Consider the following 17,710-nt stretch of genomic DNA (forward strand, 5'->3'; position numbering starts at 1 on the left):
AGTCAGGGACAAGTACCCATTGGGCAATGCCTTAGCCATCGGCCTAGAAATCACGGTGTTTCCTCTGAATCGGCTTGACATGTCCTCGCGCATTCATTGGTTTCATCATGACATTTTGTTCAAACTCTTTACCACATCTAGAGACATATCCTCCGTCAGGAAACCTCGCGGATGCAAGTCGTGATGTTCACCCTTGACGCCCCACTCGGAAGGGCTTGGGCTCGAATGTGAAAGTCGCCCGCTAAGCATGCTAGAACGTTGGCAATACCATCAGGTAAACGAGAAATTGCGACGAGCAGGACAGAATGTTTGAGAGGATGATCTCGCAAAGTCAATGAGGTGAGTTTTGGTCGTTTGTGTCCCTTAACATAGCCTTACAAGCTAACTTCAACTAATTCACTATCCTGCAGAGTATGATCTGGCCTAAACATTCTCTCTCCACGCATACTCCATAATCTCTGCAATCTTCAACGCCTTATCCCGCCCATACCGCTCGCTCACGATAAACAGCGTCGCATCGATCCCGCAGCTCACCCCGCCCGCGCTAATCACCCGCACACCATGCGCGTTCCTCCCAGCATCCACCCAGCGCCCCCGCGGCTCCTTCCCCTCGACAGGCCCCACAAGCGTCACGCCCTTCGCCGCCCCCGGGTTCCTCTTCCTATACCCCTCGCTCACCTCCGTCAAAAGATCATACGCCATAAAATGCGTCGTCGCCCTGAGCCCGTCGAACAGCCCCCGATACGCGGGCACCAGCGAGCCCGTGCACACGGTCAGCATCACCCGCTCCGTGCCGTCCTCCGCTGGGCCGAGCTTCGTGAACGCCTCCGCGACGTCGAGCAGCCCGTCAAAGTGCGTCTCGCCCTCCTTGAGGTACGGCAGGATGGCGTCCGGGGCCGCGCCGGGGATGAGCAGGGCGGCGAAGGAGTCGAGTGTGGCGAGCGCCTCGGCGTACGTGATGCTGCGCCGCAGCGAGTAGCCGTGGCCCACTTGCGTGAACTCGTCCGCGGCGGCGACGACGATGTCCCACTCTGCGCCGGCGAGCACCTCGAGTGGGCCGTTAAGATCGAGGTTGTCGAAGTGAGGATAGGGGAGGCAGAGGACGCGGGGGTGCTTTTGCTCAGACATGGTATGGGTGAATATGATGGTTGGCTGGTTGTGTCAGAGGTGTGCAAGATGGTTATGGCCAGAGAGCAGGGCGTTCACAGGGATGGGGTGCTCGATATCCCAAGGCCTCAAATTTATATTCGCCAATCAGCGCACTTTGTACGGTGTACGGTCTCATCGGCGAGCATGCATCGACTGACGCCCCCGTCCTTAGCGGTCTACTGTACTACCACTCATACACATGACTGCCGACTCGGAAGGCTCAAGCTCGGGAATTCCGAGCAACCGGAGAACTCGCACTGCCCACATTGACGTCGCTTGGCTCCAAACCCCGATCGAATTGAGAGAGAAAGGAGTTTATATCCCGACGCAGCAGGTCACAGCATACGCCAAGTAACGAGTTCATACCAAGTTGACACTGAGCCACCGAGCGTCGATGGCGAAGCACATCTGCTCACTGAGTCAGCTGAAGATACACCATTGTCCAAACTGGTGCCACTACTGTTGTCCAAACATCGTACGATTCATTTGAGCGTCCACGCCTGTGTTCACGCCCGCAGTTTGTTATCAGTGTTTGCTACTACTATGTCCCGGGAAAAGACTTGAGCGCAATCTACTGTATTGTCAGCCCGAACTCCTCGGCGCCGATGCCGAACCTTCTCGCCGCTTCAAGCCAGCCACAGTGACTTGTCATCCGGCTGCACGCCCCACCCAGGCAAAACAAAGGGCAACCAGCGAAGCCGGGACGTCTGGACGCACATGAACGTGACCAGCCAGAGCACTGCATAAACCATCGCCACGATCGGCTTCAGAGAAAAACAAGGCAGACAAAAGAACGCACAGATTTCACCATACGAAAAAAACGTCAGGCCACCGCCCCTTGCGCTGCGTTTCTTGTCGACCCAGCGCTTCATGTCCTTCTCGGTTGGCCGGGCGCTCGCGTCGAGAAGAAGCATCAGAAGAATACGCGTGTCTGCCACATACGCACACACACATCAGCGACCCACGGAAAAGAATACATAGTCTGCGCGCGAATCAAAACCCACAAAAGCCAATATGCGCAAACCCAGCCGACGACAGCGCGTTCACAAACGTGGAGTTCGTCATGACACACGACCAGTCCTCCGTGCAGAAGTTCTGCAGGTATAGGTTCGGCCCGTCGTATCCCGCCGGAAACAGGTCCTTGGGCAAGAAGTCAAAGGAGGGCTTCTTGTACCCCGTCGCGAGGATCACAACGTCTGCGTCGATTTCTTCTGAGGGGTGGTTGTGATCATGTATGTCCACGAGCGCGCCGCGCTTTGTAAAGCGAACGGTCTTGCCGCGCAGGTAGGTGCATCGGCCTGCACGGACGTGATTCAGGAAGATATCGTTTGCGATCTACGTGCAAGGTCATGATGCACGGTCAGTACCCGAGCGACTGATTCAGCAGAGACATACCGGAGTATCAGAGTATATGCTCTTGTTCTTGGGCATGAGCGCCTCGACGCCGTGATACTGGTATTTGCGTAGGTACCACTCCCATACAAAGCTAAAATAGTTGCACAAGTCTTGTTCAGTGACATAAACTTTGACTATATAACGATCCATGAACGCGCCTTAAAGGCATCCAGCGCCAGAACGGCTGAGAAGAAAACGCAACGTCAAACGCGACGCTCCGCGGGATGATCCACTGTACAGCCCACAAATGATATCAACACATAATTCGCGAACGCAAGAACTGGATTGAACAACACAGACATTATCGCTCCTCGCAAGCATAACACACCGCCCTGCCCCGCGCTCGAGCATCGTCTCGACCGCCTCGACGCCCGACGCGCCGCTGCCGACGACAAGCACGGTCTTCCCACGGACCATGTCCGCAGTGACGTGGTCCAGCTCGGACGAATGCAGCACTGGGCCCTCAAAGCCTTCGAAAGTAGCCGTTTCCGCGATCGCATCCGCGTCCGCATCCTTAGCCTTGCCGACGAGAGACGACTCGCTGGACGAGGGTACGAGTGTATCCTCGGACCTCGAGGAGGTGTCGGGTGCATCTGCGGCAGACGCGGGAAAGCCTTGCTTGGTGTCGGTGTCGGGCGATGTGGTAGGCTCTGGCTTGGCATCAGTCGATGCGGGCCCCTCGCTCTGGTATGTAGGCGGGTAGACGTGCTTTTCCGCATGGCGCGCATTCCTGCGGTCCTTGATGCGCTGCTTGAGGTCCTTCCGTGTCGTCGCCGATGCATCCGGGACGTTCTTCAGATTCTGGCTGGCTAGGTCCGTCACCGCGCGTTGTTCCTTTTCGAGTAGCGTGAGCTTAGACTGCAAGTCCTTGGCCCAAGTTTGCTTGTGTCCGACGTTGAAAGCGTCGGGGACTATGACGCTCGAAGCCAGGGCGCCCTCCAAGGTGTTAACGCCGGAGTCCACGGTCGCGCTCACGTGTTGCTCCTCTGAAACCGCCAGTTTTTGGTGCCCTGTCCGTAAGTCCCGGATCCAAATAGCATTCTTCTCATGGCGCTCGAGAAGAGTGCCATGGAGGCTAGCTAGATGGCCGTGGGCGAGCGTTGAGTGTAACCTCTGGGCGAAAGTGCGTTGGGTGAAGGGGACGGGGAGGCCGTCGAAGGGAACCCAGTTCGCCTCGCCGCATGTGCCGATGGTGACGATGATCGCGTCAAACGGACCATCTTCACCGTTGTTAATGATCCATTGCGAGTGAGATGTGCTTTGGACGTCGCTCAAGGCTACAGCAAGAAAGAGCCTCGTTAGAACGCTATGACGGTCAAGAGTGGGTAGCTGGGTATGACTCACCACCGTGTGGTTCGAGACGTGGTTTCCGTTCCACTTTGGTTACGGGTGTCTGAGAGCGGGGAAATGAACAAGGGGTAAGGACAGAAAAACAAACACGGCGCACATTGAGCCGAGTACGCTCCCTGAGCCTGTACTCTTTCCAGACTTTGTCGACCTCTATAACGGCTTTCAGTCGGCGCCGAAAACAGTCGTGGCAGAGAGGGAAACTCACGATCCAAAACCTCGTCGCGAGAGGGAAAGAAACTTCGCCATACGACAGCCGGGTGGAAGCGATACATGATCGAGTTAAGCTGCACCGCCGACGTCTTGTTCTCGCGAGTCCAGATGCCGCCTGGGCGGCTGGAAGCCTCATAAATAACGACTTCAAAGCCATGCGATATAGCGTGCCTGCAATGAACTGAGTGTTAAATCTGGATCAGAGTTACATACGCGCATGAAGGGACGTACGCAGCAGAGGAGACACCAGTCAGACCAGCGCCGATGACCGCGATGCGACCATAAGGACGCTTCAAGTGCTTAGGAGGCGGACTAGGTTTGAAGATGAGAGCGATGACATATTGTATACCGGTGTAGGCGAGGAGAGATACAGAGATTGAGTTGTCCGGCGAGCGAACGGACTTGAGGGTATCCAAAATCTGATGGACAACTTTATTAATGGCATAAAGCTGCCCGATCATCATGGTGGGCTAATTAGACGGTGGTCGCAAGGTGCGAAGAATAGGTGCCGGCGAAGGAAAACAAGGAAAGCAGTAGTCGCTGTAGTGCGCGGTGATGCGAAAGTGGACGGAGGTTGCAGTTGACAGGGAAGTCGGCGAGCTTCTGATACGAGAAGCTCTCCCGTTATAACCCTTGGAAGAAAGAGGGGTAAGGACATTCCATAGCGTCGCATTGGAGCACTAGGTTCCAAAGAAGCATTTGAGCCTACGGGTCAAGGAGCGCGACGGGGAGACGAAGATCGTCAAGATGCATAAGAACCCTCGTACGGAGCCGATAAAGAAAGGAATGCTGCTCATTGATTTGAGATCGCATCGTGTTGGCGACTTGCTCTATAAGAAGAGATGCCGTTTAACTGCCAGACTAGTGCAATCGAACACGTCGAACGGATGCAGCAAGAAAGCGTGGGGTGCAGGCAAATTGCAGGAGTGAAAAGCAAGCCGTTAGCAGGAGGACCCAAACTTGAAACCACGTGTCCATGTTTGTTCCGAGCAAAGAACGCGACCGCGCCATAGCAAAGTTCCCAGCCTCCATACTTTGCTCCCCACGACGGCGGCCTCTAAACAATCTTGTCTTTCCCTCATTTTCGTACTAAATGGTTCTTATCTCGGATCAACTTTGGACGCGACGTTAGTCAGGAACACCCATCAGGCTAGCGTGACATCGCTACTCCTCTCCAGAACCTCAAATCCACTGGCAGGCAATTTGGCAAGACAAGATAAATGGTATGAGCGTCTTCGTCCGTGTGCACATGGCACATAGAAGCGTGTAGTCTATCTTGTTTGTTACGTCTTTCACATCTCTCAGCGAGCTTGACGTGCCTGTGGCGCCGTTATCAGCGTCTAGATGCTTATTTATACTTCCAGCATAATTAACGCGCTCCTCGCCTCCCACCCGCTGCAATAGCCCGATAGGCTCGGGTCTCCACACGCTCTCATGGTATCAAAGCTGTACTAAACATATCCGATAAGCCATAAGGCATCCAGACGCCAACTTTGTCTCCCGTGCCTCTGCTACGTTTGCCTCCCTCTTGCCATGGCCCAGCTCGCAGCCGTCGACATTGGCCACGACCCTCGCGTCCACCTCTCCAAGAAGGAGGAAGACGACTACCTCGCAGACGAAAAGACACATCTACATCTCCCAGACGGAAACGAACTGCCACTCGAGACATACCTTTACTATGCGAGGCTCCAACGGGAGAAGGAGGCCAGGATGCCAAAGAACCTCCCGTCTGACAGCCCGTGGGCGCGCATCTTCTCGAGGCGCAATCGGTCTTCCGATGACTCCCTTGACACCACCAAGGAGAACACGGACCGTTCTGTGCTCAGTCCGGAGGAGAACCGTGCCGCGGAGGGTGCACTGCGAAATGCATCTTGGGGGACGGTGTTCTATTTGATTACAACGGGTGCGTTCGTTCCTTTCCATAGCTGGGTGGCCACCCCGAGCACCTTGACTAACCCTCAGTATGTTTTAAGATATATTGGGCCCGTACTCCTCCCCTTGGGCGTTCGCCCAGGTGGGATATGGCCCTGGTGCAGCATGCTTCGTCGTCTTCGGCATCATGGCAGCCTACGGCGGCCTTCTTCTCTGGTGGATGTTCATCAAGCTCGACTCCGACAGGCTCCCTCTGAGGACGTACGGAGACTTGGCGCACCGCATATATGGGCCCTATGCTCGGCACTGTAGGGTTTCCGCCTCTTACATGTATTAGAGCGTAGCTTATATGCGCTGCATTCAGTGTGCAGCGTCCTTCAGACCATACAGCTTGTCATCAACGTCGGTTTGATCGTCCTCAGGTACGTAATTTGGAAGGAACATTCAGCGGCGATTCTCAAGACCGCTCTTGCAGTAATGGGCAGGGTCTCTCGCAGATGGTCAAGTTCAGGGTATGACTTGGTTCAGACCGCACTTTATCCTATCAATACACATGCTCACCTCTCCTCCAGCTCTGCTTCAGCGTATGTAACGTCCTCTGGGCCCTTGCTGGTACGCACCCCATACGCATACATTCATACTATCCTTATCATCTCAACACATCCCCTCATCCAGGTATGGTCGTCGGCCAAGTCCGCACCCTCCGCCGCTTCGGCATCATCGCGAACGCGTCCATCTGGCTCAACATCACCACCATGATCATCGTCATGGCCTCCGTTCCCTACATAGCGCCCAACTATACCGCGACCGCTCTCACGCCCGCGCCGATCCAGCGCCTCGCGATCAACCTGCAGCCGTTCCAGCAGCAGCTGAACGGGATCATGCAGATGGTGTTTTCGTATGGTGGCGCGTGAGTCCTCCTTTTTACATCTTCTGTCTGTATGCTTTATTACGAGAGCTTGATGACTGTTTGGAAATATGCAGGATGATTTTCATCGAGTTCATGGCGGAAATGCGGCGCCCGATGGATTTCTGGAAGGCGATGGCGCTGAGCCAGCTGTTCATATGCGTCGTGTACATGTTCTTTGGGCTCTTTGTGTACTCGTACCAGGGCCAGTTCGTCGTCAACGTGCGTTTCCGTCATTCTGGCTTTCTCCCCATCCCGCGCTCACACTGGGTTTGAATTCACCTTCAATGGTACTTTTATCGTAGCCGGCTCCACAAACCATCTCCGTGTACTCCATCCAAACGATCGCCAACGCGTTCTACCTGACCGCCTCGCTCATCGCAGCAGCCATGTACGGCAACATCGCAGTCAAAGTCATCCACCAGACCGTCTTCGTGCCCCTCTTCGGCCTCCCGTCCGTCAACAGCCAGAAGGGGAAAGCCGTTTTCGCGGGGAGCGTCGTCGTGTACTGGGCGATCGCGTTCGTGATTGGGAGTGCGATTCCGCAGTTTAGCAATATCACGGCGCTTGTCGCCGCGATTTGTATATTCCGTGAGCATCTTCGCGGTTCTAGAGTTAAAGAGAGGGCTGATATGAACGGCGGCTGATGGTGTAGAGTTCACGTATACATTCCCCCCGCTGTTGCTGCTGGGCTTTTTGGTCCAGACGGATGCGATGGATGGCGAGGATGCGGGCCAGACGAAGCCCGAGGCGGTGCGCAGGGATACGTGGCGGAGTCTTGCGCGCTGGAGACGCGGACGTAAGTGCGATTTACTCTTTAGCCCCGTAATCCGCACCTCCGAACCGCCAATACTGATTTACACACTGCACAGTAATAAGAAGTAAATCACGACTCGCCTTTCATGTGTGGAACTTCCTCCTTACGCTCGCGTGTCTCTCGTGCGCGTCCCTCAGCGGGTACTCGGCCGTGTATACGATTATTTCGTCGTTCCAGACTTCTGGGTCTGCGACGTCGTTTGGGTGCAAGTCGCCTGTGGACAACTAACTTGACTGAATAGTGGATGCTGTGTTGTGAGATGTAGATCTAGAAGGTGTCATGTATGGATAGTAGCAGCTTTAGGAGGAATAAGAGGAATGTCTGTGTGGTGAGATGGTCTGGCATAGGTTTTGGGGACTATGAGTACTGGTCGTGTACTTTGTACTACTAGTCTGGCCCAACGTTACATCGTATTCTTCGGGTCAAACTCACATTATAATCGTAGTGTCATGACTGACAGTATGTGAAGAGGTCAAAAAGTCAGAGTTCTATTCAGAGTTCAATGAGAACTAGGTCGACGAAAAATACGCTAATGCAGGAATGTCCGATAAGTTCCAAAAGTCCTATTGATTGTATCGTAACCGTCTCTAAAAAGCGTCCCACAAACATAAGGAGCGCATCAGTATCGGAGAGTCCACCGCACATGCTAGCCACTATGTCATCCCACTCCTATTCAACATAGGGGGATGGAATTTACAGACCACGGGCTTCTAGCCGACTTCGGAAGACTTTCTGGAACTGAGAAACATGTTCGTGGTCCATGAGGGTGTAGTGTTGCCCGGGCACGTCGATGTACTGGGGCGAGTCGCGGCTGAACTGACCCCATGCCTTCAACTGCTTGTTCAGCCAGTCGTCCTTACTGCCACGCAAAGGGATCGCAAAAAAGACGTCCAAGGCGGCTGTGAGTCAAGTGAGGTAAGCAAAAATGAAGTCCAATAGGCCAAGGACAGATGCTCACCAACGTCCCCCGAAGGAGTGTAGTCCTTTCCGCACTCGATCAGCGAACCCGCGATAGCCACCCAGTGATCAAGCTTCTCGGGCGTGAGCTGCAGCTCCGCGAGACGCCCGGGCGGCGCCATCTCCCAAACGACGCTGAGCTGCTCTTCGCGTGCCCGTTCCTTCAGCTGCGGATGCAACCGGTCCGCGTCCCCCTTCGTGATCAATCCCAGGAAGTACGCCAGATTGAGCATCCCGCCCGTCCAGTCGATCTCGTGCATCCTGTCGGAGATATGTGGAGGTATGTTCACAAGCCCGACGAACTTGACCTCGTCACCCTGGCTTTCCAGGCGCTTGGCGACCTCGAACGCGACGACGCCGCCGTAGGAGTAGCCGGCGATGGCGTATGGGCCGTGCGGCTGCGTGCGTTTCATCGCTGCCGCGTAGCACGACACCATCTCGTCCATCGAGGCGAAGAACGGGTGGCCGGATTCGAAGCCCCGTGCGCGGAATGCGTAGAAGGGGCGCTCGTTCTGGAAGTATTTGGCAAGGTTGACGAAGATGAGCACTTCGCCGACCCCTGGGTGGACGAAGAAGATAGAGGTCTTTGAGCCTGTAAGCTGAAGAGGGATAATCGGGTCGTATTCATGGGTGTGGCCGTCGTCCGTAGAATGAAGACCGGCGATATAAGCTGCGAGATCTGAAACGACGGGGTGCGTAAGGATCTGGATGATGGGTATTTCGGAGACTCCAAGACGCATTTCACATTCGCGTTTGAGTCTGTCGAGAGTGATAAGCCGCCGAATGTGGATTCTCTGTCACAAGAAATTCACCTTATGACGTCGATGGAGGTGCCGCCCAACTCAAAGAAGTTATCATTTGCTGATACCTCTCGAGAATCCATACTGAAGATGCCTGCATAGAGAGAAGCCAGAGCCCTTTCATCGTCAGTCGAGGGTTCAACGAACGTAGTCTTGCGAGCCTTGCTTAGCAGATCGTCGGCGCGCTTGACGTGTCCTGCCAGACCGCCTTGAATAAACTGTGAGAGAAGACGGGAACGCGAGAGCTTTCCGAGCGTGGTCTTTTCCATCTCGCTCATGGGAACAGGGACGATGGACTGAGGCGGGAGCGTGATCATCCTGACCGCAATGTCCTTCAGCGCACGATGCGTTTCAGTAAGCTTCGCCGGTGCGTCGTCGTCATTCTGTAGGTCGAAGGTGGGCGCATAGAATACGACGAACCCCTCAGTCTCCTGTCCAGCTGCGCGATACGGAGCTGCGGCAAGGAACGAGTGAGTGACGCCCTGGACAGTCTGGAGATGCGTCTCGAGTTCGGGGATGCCATAAGAGACACCATGAACAATGACTGTGTCTTTGATCCGTCCACTCAAGCGCATCGAGCCGTTTTCTATGATACCCATGTCACCGGTGCGGTACCATCCCCCATCCACGAAGCTCGACGCGGTCGCCTCCGGATTATTATAGTACCTGACAAAGACCATGGGACCTCGGACCTGCAGCTCGCCGCTCTCACCGTCCTGCCGAGGCGTCATGCCGTCCTCTGGATTTACAACGCGCATCTCACAGCCAGGAATAGGTTCACCAAGTTCCAGGAATTCGTACTTGGGCTCCTGGAAGGCGAGGTTGATAGCACCATAAATACATCCTGCACTTAAAGGCGTTATGTCAGGGGCTCGGACAGGCGCGGTAAATATATCTTAAGCTCACCATGTCTCTGTCATACCAAATCCTGCTGATGTGATGAACGAGACGCGTTCGGGATTGTAAGAGAGCTTCTTCAGCACCTCCACGAATGTCTGTGCCGTCTTGGATACAACCGCTTCGCCACCGCTATTCATACGCCGAAGAGAGGACAGGTCAAAGCGGCCGACAAGGTCAGTCCTTCTCTCGAGATCGCGAGCAAGTTTGGCCAGCAAGAAGTTTGGAGCGAATGAGACATCAACACTCTGAGTGGAGACGTCAGTACGGGGAATTCGTGAGGGAGAGGAATACCGACCTTCTCGTCAATCAGACGAAGGAACTGAGCGACATCAGACAAGATGACAGAGGCGTGTACATGCAACTGCGAGGAGCCAAATAAGAGAGGGGCTACATGCATCTCAACCGCTCCGGCGGCATGGTCGAATCCTACCCCTGGAACAAGAGGTGTCAGCACATATCACGGAGATATACGTGATGAGATGAAACACGCACAATTGAGGATCTGACTGCGAGAGGTCAGCCCATAGTTAGCGCCCTTGGCGTAGCAAGCGGAAAGGATGGTACGATGAGTGTGAACGGCGACCTTGGAGAAGCCGGTCGAGCCAGAAGTCAGAAAGAGGATGGCGTCGTCGTCAGGTTTGGAAGCGCGAGCTATCCAATTAGGGGCAACGTTGTCGAAGGCAAGAGCGGACTGCCGAAGCGTCGACATCAGATGAATCTCCAGCCCTTCGATCGACTGCAGCTGCTCGGCGCCCGACTCGTTCGTCAGCCATACCGTAGAGGAGAAGAGGTTTCTTATGTGGGCGACGTGCCCCTCCTTGTGCGACTGCTGAGCGCTGAGAGCAGGCTGAAGACAAGGTACGAGTCCCGCAATGATACACGCCCACACGGCGACCATGTTATCCTCGTGTTCGCTGAAATACACCACCACTATGGACCCGAATGGCTTCTGCCACTCCGCAAGAGCGCGTGCCAAGCACCGCGCATTGTGGTTGAACTCAGTGAAGGTCTTCGACTGGATGGACGAGTTCGGAGCCGTGGAGGAGACAAAACTGAGCTCGTGATCAGGCCACCGCTCGACTGACTGGAGCAAGACGTCATTGAGAGTACGGGGGTGCATATCTGTCCTAAACGAGGCTTTGAGGGAAGATATTGCGGCTGACAAGGTGGGAAGTATGGGTACTGCGGTAGGTGCCATAGCTGGGAAAGAAAGGGAGACAGACAAAGGAGAGGTCCAGAGAGCCCGCCAACAAAAGGAGAGTTATGTGAGGAGAATGTTATCGCCGCTGCTGACTCGCGAAGTGGCTAAGAAGGCGGCTAAATATACGCTCAGCTTCAAGCTCCTAAGAATGGCTCACCTTTCTTCATCAAACCGGTTCTGTTTCCCATCGCTCTTTTGGACTAATTCCAAGCGTCCACTTTGACGCATGCTAATTATTTGTATTGTCGAGGCTAGGGGCGCCAAGTTCGAGAAACGGGTCGAGTCGAGTTCTCCGCTAGCCTCGGCGAGCAGCTTAAGGCCAGTAGCCCCTCGTATTAGCAAAGCAATACAGCGCCGGCATCATACTAAGCAGCTGAGAAAATAGTTTGACGTTCCGACTCGGACATCGAGATAACACGAGATACGGAATAATGCGATTGAAAGATGAAATGGCCTTCATGAAGGGAACCCCGAAGGCCGAGCGGATCATATGAGCTGTACCAAAACAAAGGTATTAATTCAAAATATCATGATGAGGCAGTAAAGGGAAGTTATGGAACTTTCATGGATCCCATCATGTTGCACCACGACGCACCTGTGTTGCTGCTTTCTAACATCGTGCACCATGATCCCTTCATAGGAACACCAAAGGCTATCATCGCGATACTGTCTGCCCATCAGCGCTGCGGAGGTCAGCCGACCTTCTTCAAATGCGCAATCGTATAGCCGCAGACAGCCCCTCCAAGGGCATGGCTTTTTATTGAACGGCACGTTCGTGACAGTATCCCCGGGAATGCCGCAGGCTTAGCCTGGTCTAAAAGTTTATCGTGGCGGTGACGGAGATAGGAGATGTTACGAGAACTGTGGCGTGGATAGTCAACTGTGAGAGGATACCGCCAATTCACGGCATGAGACTGTGCGAAGGCGATTGTGGACTCATGATGGGTGTGGGCAGAGTGGAGATGATTCTAGTGGTACGAGTTCAAGGTGTATTTGATGGACCAACGCCTCGCTGGGTTGCCTGGCGCCGCCATTGTCTCAAAGCGGAAATCCCCTAAATCAAAGCCAAGAAAACCGGGTTACTCAATATTTGCCTTACGGTGCGAAGCCAAATAAACCTCACATTAGCGATATTCAAGATGTTACAGTATATTTACATAAGTTGCGGTAAGTAGAAACTAGATCTCAGCCCAGCGGATAGTAGCATTACGAGAAGGGGATTGAATTTCCGAGGCGGCGCTTAGACTACTGCTACTCACGGAATGGAAACTCTGCACTGTGAGGTTCGAGCATGTTGGAAGATATTCCAGATCAACAGTCGTCCATGTAAGACTCGAAGAGGGCGTCTGTTCATCTCCATTGATTTTTCGAGTCGGCTGCTCGCAGTGGACTTCTAGGTCTTCTCCCCGGTGCGTTAGTTTCCAGAGCCACGCGACAAATGTGGGGGTGTTGCATAGGACGAGCTCAGATGCTCCCTGTTTAGACGTTTGAGGATTAGTCTGACAGATCATCATCGAAATGTGAGCAAATCTACCTCAACATCTAATGTCACAGCGCCGAAGAATGTTGGAGCGGGGAACGTGAAGACAGCGTGGATAACAGCGAGGCAGAAAGAAATTGCATAAACGCCAACGTGAACGTTAACCATGATCTTCTGCTTATGTTCTGTCCGCCATGTTCTAACAAGCCAGATAGACAAGGAAAACATGACAAGCATAAACAGAATTGTAGCTTTGGATAATGCGTTAGAAAGGTCGCAAGTCAAGTGGAGATACAGCAATCAACGTACTGGAGAAGTCAACGTATGAGATGTATGTCGGCATTATGCATTGGATGACTGGCCCATGGTACCAAGAAACGTCGTGACCACAGCCGTACAGCTCTGCCACGTTAATTGCGATCCACATAGAAGTGCAAAACATCCCAAGAGCTATCTTGAGCCGACGAGTTTGCCGATTTACAGGCAGAATCCTGAAGGGAGACAATAGAAGGCTGATCTTCGCTGACCTTGCTGTTCGTGAGTACATTCCCGGGCTGGAACGATGATAATCGCAGCTCACCACAGCAAGGTCGCAAATGACACCATATTAATCCACATGGAAACAATGTGCGCGTGCCGGTCCAGGTGCAGGGGCGGCTCGTCTGCTTCTAGTCACAAAGATGTTTAATAGTGAAGATTGCAAGAATAGACGTACTCATGGGCACTTCAAGCGTCCATGCTGTGACCGCAGCGGAAAGGTCAAAGCAAAGTGCAATAACAGCCCATCCATCATCCCATAGGAACCGTTTATAACGTGTTCGTAACCAGGTCCTCGCGAGAGTAGCAGCGACAGCCAGTGCGTGGAGTACGGTGATCAACACTATGGTAGCATCAGTCGCAGCTATAATGATATGATTGGTACCTTTCTCACCCGTGAGAGCATCCGCAAGTCCATCGGACGGATAGACGTCGCTTTGCAGCGGGTTCATTCCAGGAGTTTGCGTAAAGACGAAGTTCTGCTTCACAAACAAAGCAGTTCGAGGAGAGGAAGGAAGGCCAGTGATATGGGCAATAATCTGCGGAGCAAGCGAGCTTCATATACGCACCCCGTGAGGAACAGTTCTCAGCGCCAAGGGCACGCGAGACGGCCAATGGAAATCATTAAGGATATCTTTACGTCCCTCTCTGACAACACGCGAGCATTGTTTCACACGACGCCCAATCAGTTCAAGTTCATTAAACTTCGAGCGCTGATAGTTAGGGGCTTCTCGTTCAGTTCAACAAGGCTACAGGCAATCTTTTTGTGTGGATTCGCATTCCAACCTAGGATCCGTAAACATAATAATGCTACTGCTACTGCTCAACGACGTGGCCACATTTATTGGCTCGCGGATCAAGGCCATGCGCCATACAACCTTAACGAATGAATAGTAAGAACGTAAACGTCAAAGAATATATCGCCGGACCGCCCCGGTCCCGATTCCATTGAACGAGAGTAAAACGGGTGACCGACGGCCTCTAATGTCCCCAAGATCATAAGTGCGATGATCGTGGAGAATACCGTCAGCTAGCGGAAGGGAACAAGAGTTTTGGGTTTCGGTTGATTAAAAAAACTTTCCGAAAGGCTGGAAGCTACGCCACTACTCGGGTGTGACAGAGGAGGCGTCTTTATCCTGAAAGAGACATATCAGCTTACTTTGATTTACTTAACCTTTTGGTTAGTATAAGATCAACACTTGATCAATACGACATATTACTGAATAGGTCTCGATCTCGTCCTGACGTTCGTCAGTTTGACGAAAGCTCTCGTGGGAGTGGGGCAACGTATATGGCTATTGGTCAACGGAAACCGCAAACGGCGCTGTATTCAGTCAGCTTCTTGCAAAGTGATAAAACGTGAAATAGTTTGTACAAGAATTGTAGATATATCATATAGCTGTAGAACCCGCCGAGAGTATTTATACTTGCAGACGCTAGACGTGGTTCTTTGTCCTACGGTCATATCATCAAACAGAATTACGGCGCCGCAGACGCGTTCGATATTTACGTCTGGTCCGGGATGCGATTGTTATACCTTGCCAGATGTTGGAACTGAGGTGATCTTTTCATGACAACCGAGAAGATCGCGAGAAGGCAGTAACAAATATCCAGGGTCGGTCCCGACGAAAAACAACATACAATCGGACGCGAACGTGTGGTATTTCAATCTGACTACTTACGTGACAATTTACAACGGCAGAAGCTGACATACAGCCTAGGCGTGTCTTGGGCGTGTCTCCGCTGCCGCCCCTGAAACTTTCGGGGCTCTCCACTTCGTCCAGATTTGGTGGCGATTCCATGGCAACGGCATACTCCGGCGCCAATTAACTGCTTGTCCAGTGTCCATGACCTCCGAAACCATCTAGCCTCTCCGCATCTTCCCCTATCCCCGTATCTTCATCTTCGATAGGGAGCATGGCGTTTACTACGATTCTTCGCTGTATTATTGTAGATCAAAGTTTGGTTCTGCACATGGTTTGGCTGCATGTCTCGTAAGCGACCGAGGTCTCGTGGTTCTTCGGTAGGGAATACCTTCTCATATATGGCCATGTAACATGTCAGTATCTCAACATTGGAGGCGGCGTTCGCGCAACGTTGCTCATGGAAAAAAGGTTTCACGGTTAATCGTTTTGTCTAACCCCGACTCGCTCTCACTTAGCCTTTCTGTTCTAAGTTTATCTCGCCGTTACAGTTCTCGAGTGCTGTTACGTCCCGTAGGTGTGGGGGGATTGATTCTCATGGACCTCTGTTTAAATGGTGAGCTCTCGGTTGGGTCTCCGTTGCCCATGTAATGTCCAGCCTTGGGCTAAGCCATCCTTTTCTGCAGCTGTTTGGTGCAGACATCTCCTTTTGTCGTTCAAACAACCGATGGTTTCTAGATACGCCACTGTGGGCAAGTCTTTGGTCTTCAATGAAAATGTCAGATCGCTCATAGTGCGGCAGTGTTGGTGACGGTACTTCACGCGATATCCGCGATCACCACCATTGGCAGGTTGTATCTCAGAGTGCGCTTTCGACGATTCCGGTGGGACGATGGGTGGGCAGCTCTGGGGCTCTCCGTCGTCATCTCAGATGCGATCACCGCCTGGTTCATCGGCACATCCATTAGTAAGTCCTATCTAGAAATAATCAGTGGTGCCTCGCATAGGGCTGACGGTGGCGAGTGCCAGATCAAGCCCCTCTTTACGTGAGCATGTCTCAGCACATAATTGCGCAATGGACAACGATAGTCGGGTTTCCGATAGTTCTGTGGTACGGGTCTGTATAGCCGTTTTTTGTTGCCACTCATCCAAATTTCTCGACAGGTCTGCGCGGTTGAGTGTTATAATCTCGGCTTGGCGAAGCATACCTCCCACTTCACGTTCACAAAGATTGAAGGCCTTGATCCTAAGTTTGTTCGCCGCTTTGTGGGCCGCGCATTCAATCGTTTTCATCTATGGCTGTGGATCTAAACATGCAGTTTGGGAGCTTGACTGTATCATGCCTATGTACATCTCGTATGTCGACTTCCCCGGTAAGAAGAATCAAATGGCTGTCGGGCGTTGCTTGTGCTGACTTGAGTTACAAGTGAATATAGTAGCGAGTGTAGTCATGGTTCTGACGCTCCTTTGGATGGCACGAAACCTGAGCAAGGATAGGAAAAGCAAAGTTCTCGTTAAATGCTTCGGCGGAAGCGTCATTTTCACCTGCGTTGCAACCGCTGTTCATCTCGCCTATGTGCCCAACGCTAGCTTCCTTGGTGGTGTGACAATCGATATTCAGGTAAGTAATTATTCAAACCCTGGTCATATGCGATCTCATCGGGTTCAGGGAACTGTCGAACTTTGCTCGTGCAACATTCTCGCATTTGTCGTATTCGGCTGGAAGCTACTCAACCGTGGTGACGATCTGGAATTGCTCAGTGAAACGCAGGTTCAGACAGGAAGACAGACACATCCATCGAAGAGCTGGACAACTGTCGATTTGGACGAACTTGGCCCACCACGTTCAACCTCGTGCTCAGTTAGTGCCTCTGAGAGTAACAGCAACCATAGTAGCTGGTGGTCACGCTCTGTATCTACCCACACACCGAGTGGAGCTTCTGATTCATAATCCATAAATACATCTCACATCTGGATAACTCTAGCAAGCTTACTGTTAATGAAGAATTCCAACACGCGGAGAATAGCATTACCCATGTTCGGACTTCTGAAAGTTCTGAATCATGGCAGCGGAGCAGCATCGAACTCGAAGGAATACGTGTCGCCGCTTTGCAGCTCAACAAAACGCTCAAAGTAGAGACGCGGATGTCAAGGAGCCTGCCGAGACGGGGCGTACATGTGCAGAGCGGTAAAACGACTCAACCTCCATTCAGTCGGGACTTGCAGTGCCTAAGGGCTGTCAATGAACTTTGCCTTGGGAACAGCCACAAGAACTCGCCGGCCACCCAATAAACCCAAGTCGCCGTTCAACGTTCGCTACCCCGCGGAGCAGAACGGCGGCCAATAACAGTGTGAGATGTGTTCCTGAGACAATGACCCGAAGTTCAATGGAAGTGAAGCAGAAATAAACCTTGTGAGTTTGATGATGACAAATGAGACGCTATGATGAGCGCCCATGTATCTTTGTCCAGTAAATGTTACACACATGATGT

General features: G+C 52.7%; 5 protein-coding genes across 5 annotated transcripts; 2 read left to right on the forward strand and 3 right to left on the reverse strand.

Moving 5' to 3' along the window:
- Nucleotides 1-324: 324 nt before the first annotated feature.
- On the reverse strand, nt 325-1,206 carry CONPUDRAFT_170224 (DJ-1 PfpI family protein). The gene has a single exon (XM_007777376.1). It carries the CDS (start codon nt 1,126-1,128, stop codon nt 424-426), a length of 705 nt encoding a protein of 234 aa, XP_007775566.1. The 5' UTR covers nt 1,129-1,206; the 3' UTR covers nt 325-423.
- Nucleotides 1,207-1,656: 450 nt separating this feature from the next.
- CONPUDRAFT_113588 (flavin-binding monooxygenase-like protein) lies at nt 1,657-4,575 on the reverse strand. The gene is made up of 11 exons (XM_007777377.1): nt 4,336-4,575; nt 4,100-4,275; nt 3,992-4,044; nt 3,885-3,937; nt 3,709-3,802; nt 2,845-3,063; nt 2,688-2,776; nt 2,545-2,635; nt 2,154-2,484; nt 1,949-2,080; nt 1,657-1,888 (listed from the first exon to the last, which is right to left on the reverse strand). Exons 1-11 carry the CDS (start codon nt 4,566-4,568, stop codon nt 1,776-1,778), a joined length of 1,584 nt encoding a protein of 527 aa, XP_007775567.1. The 5' UTR covers nt 4,569-4,575; the 3' UTR covers nt 1,657-1,775.
- Nucleotides 4,576-5,814: 1,239 nt separating this feature from the next.
- Nucleotides 5,815-7,928, forward strand: CONPUDRAFT_67730 (uncharacterized protein; the record flags this gene model as incomplete). Its single annotated transcript, XM_007777334.1, has 10 exons — nt 5,815-6,007; nt 6,078-6,284; nt 6,341-6,398; nt 6,452-6,488; nt 6,549-6,588; nt 6,652-6,886; nt 6,961-7,105; nt 7,189-7,474; nt 7,539-7,686; nt 7,766-7,928. The coding sequence occupies 10 exons, from the start codon at nt 5,815-5,817 to the stop codon at nt 7,926-7,928; spliced, it is 1,512 nt and encodes a 503-aa protein (XP_007775524.1).
- Nucleotides 7,929-8,393: 465 nt separating this feature from the next.
- Nucleotides 8,394-11,477, reverse strand: CONPUDRAFT_67809 (atromentin synthetase; the record flags this gene model as incomplete). The annotated part of the gene is made up of 6 exons (XM_007777336.1): nt 8,394-8,599; nt 8,659-9,416; nt 9,470-10,306; nt 10,364-10,602; nt 10,653-10,789; nt 10,850-11,477. The coding sequence occupies 6 exons, from the start codon at nt 11,475-11,477 to the stop codon at nt 8,394-8,396; spliced, it is 2,805 nt and encodes a 934-aa protein (XP_007775526.1).
- Nucleotides 11,478-15,868: 4,391 nt separating this feature from the next.
- Nucleotides 15,869-17,510, forward strand: CONPUDRAFT_147829 (uncharacterized protein; the record flags this gene model as incomplete). The annotated part of the gene is made up of 6 exons (XM_007777378.1): nt 15,869-15,966; nt 16,013-16,185; nt 16,538-16,591; nt 16,646-16,839; nt 16,888-17,079; nt 17,208-17,510. The coding sequence occupies 6 exons, from the start codon at nt 15,869-15,871 to the stop codon at nt 17,508-17,510; spliced, it is 1,014 nt and encodes a 337-aa protein (XP_007775568.1).
- Between the last annotated feature and the right edge of the window lie 200 nt (nt 17,511-17,710).

The sequence above is a fragment of the Coniophora puteana genome (assembly GCF_000271625.1).
Source record: "Coniophora puteana RWD-64-598 SS2 unplaced genomic scaffold CONPUscaffold_21, whole genome shotgun sequence".
NCBI lineage: Eukaryota > Fungi > Basidiomycota > Agaricomycetes > Boletales > Coniophoraceae > Coniophora > Coniophora puteana.

Excerpts from the sequence above, each read along its gene's own strand:
- CONPUDRAFT_170224 (XM_007777376.1), bottom strand. The coding sequence starts at position 1,128 with ATGTCTGAGCAAAAGCACCCCCGCGTCCTCTGCCTCCCCTATCCTCAC.
- CONPUDRAFT_113588 (XM_007777377.1), bottom strand. The coding sequence starts at position 4,568 with ATGATGATCGGGCAGCTTTATGCCATTAATAAAGTTGTCCATCAGATT. Across the intron at positions 2,081-2,153 it reads GTTTGCGCATATTGGCTTTT|ACACGCGTATTCTTCTGATG; the intron begins GTGGGTTTTGAT and ends CGTATGTGGCAG. Across the intron at positions 1,889-1,948 it reads TTTTTCGTATGGTGAAATCT|TGCTCTGGCTGGTCACGTTC; the intron begins GTGCGTTCTTTT and ends TGGTTTATGCAG.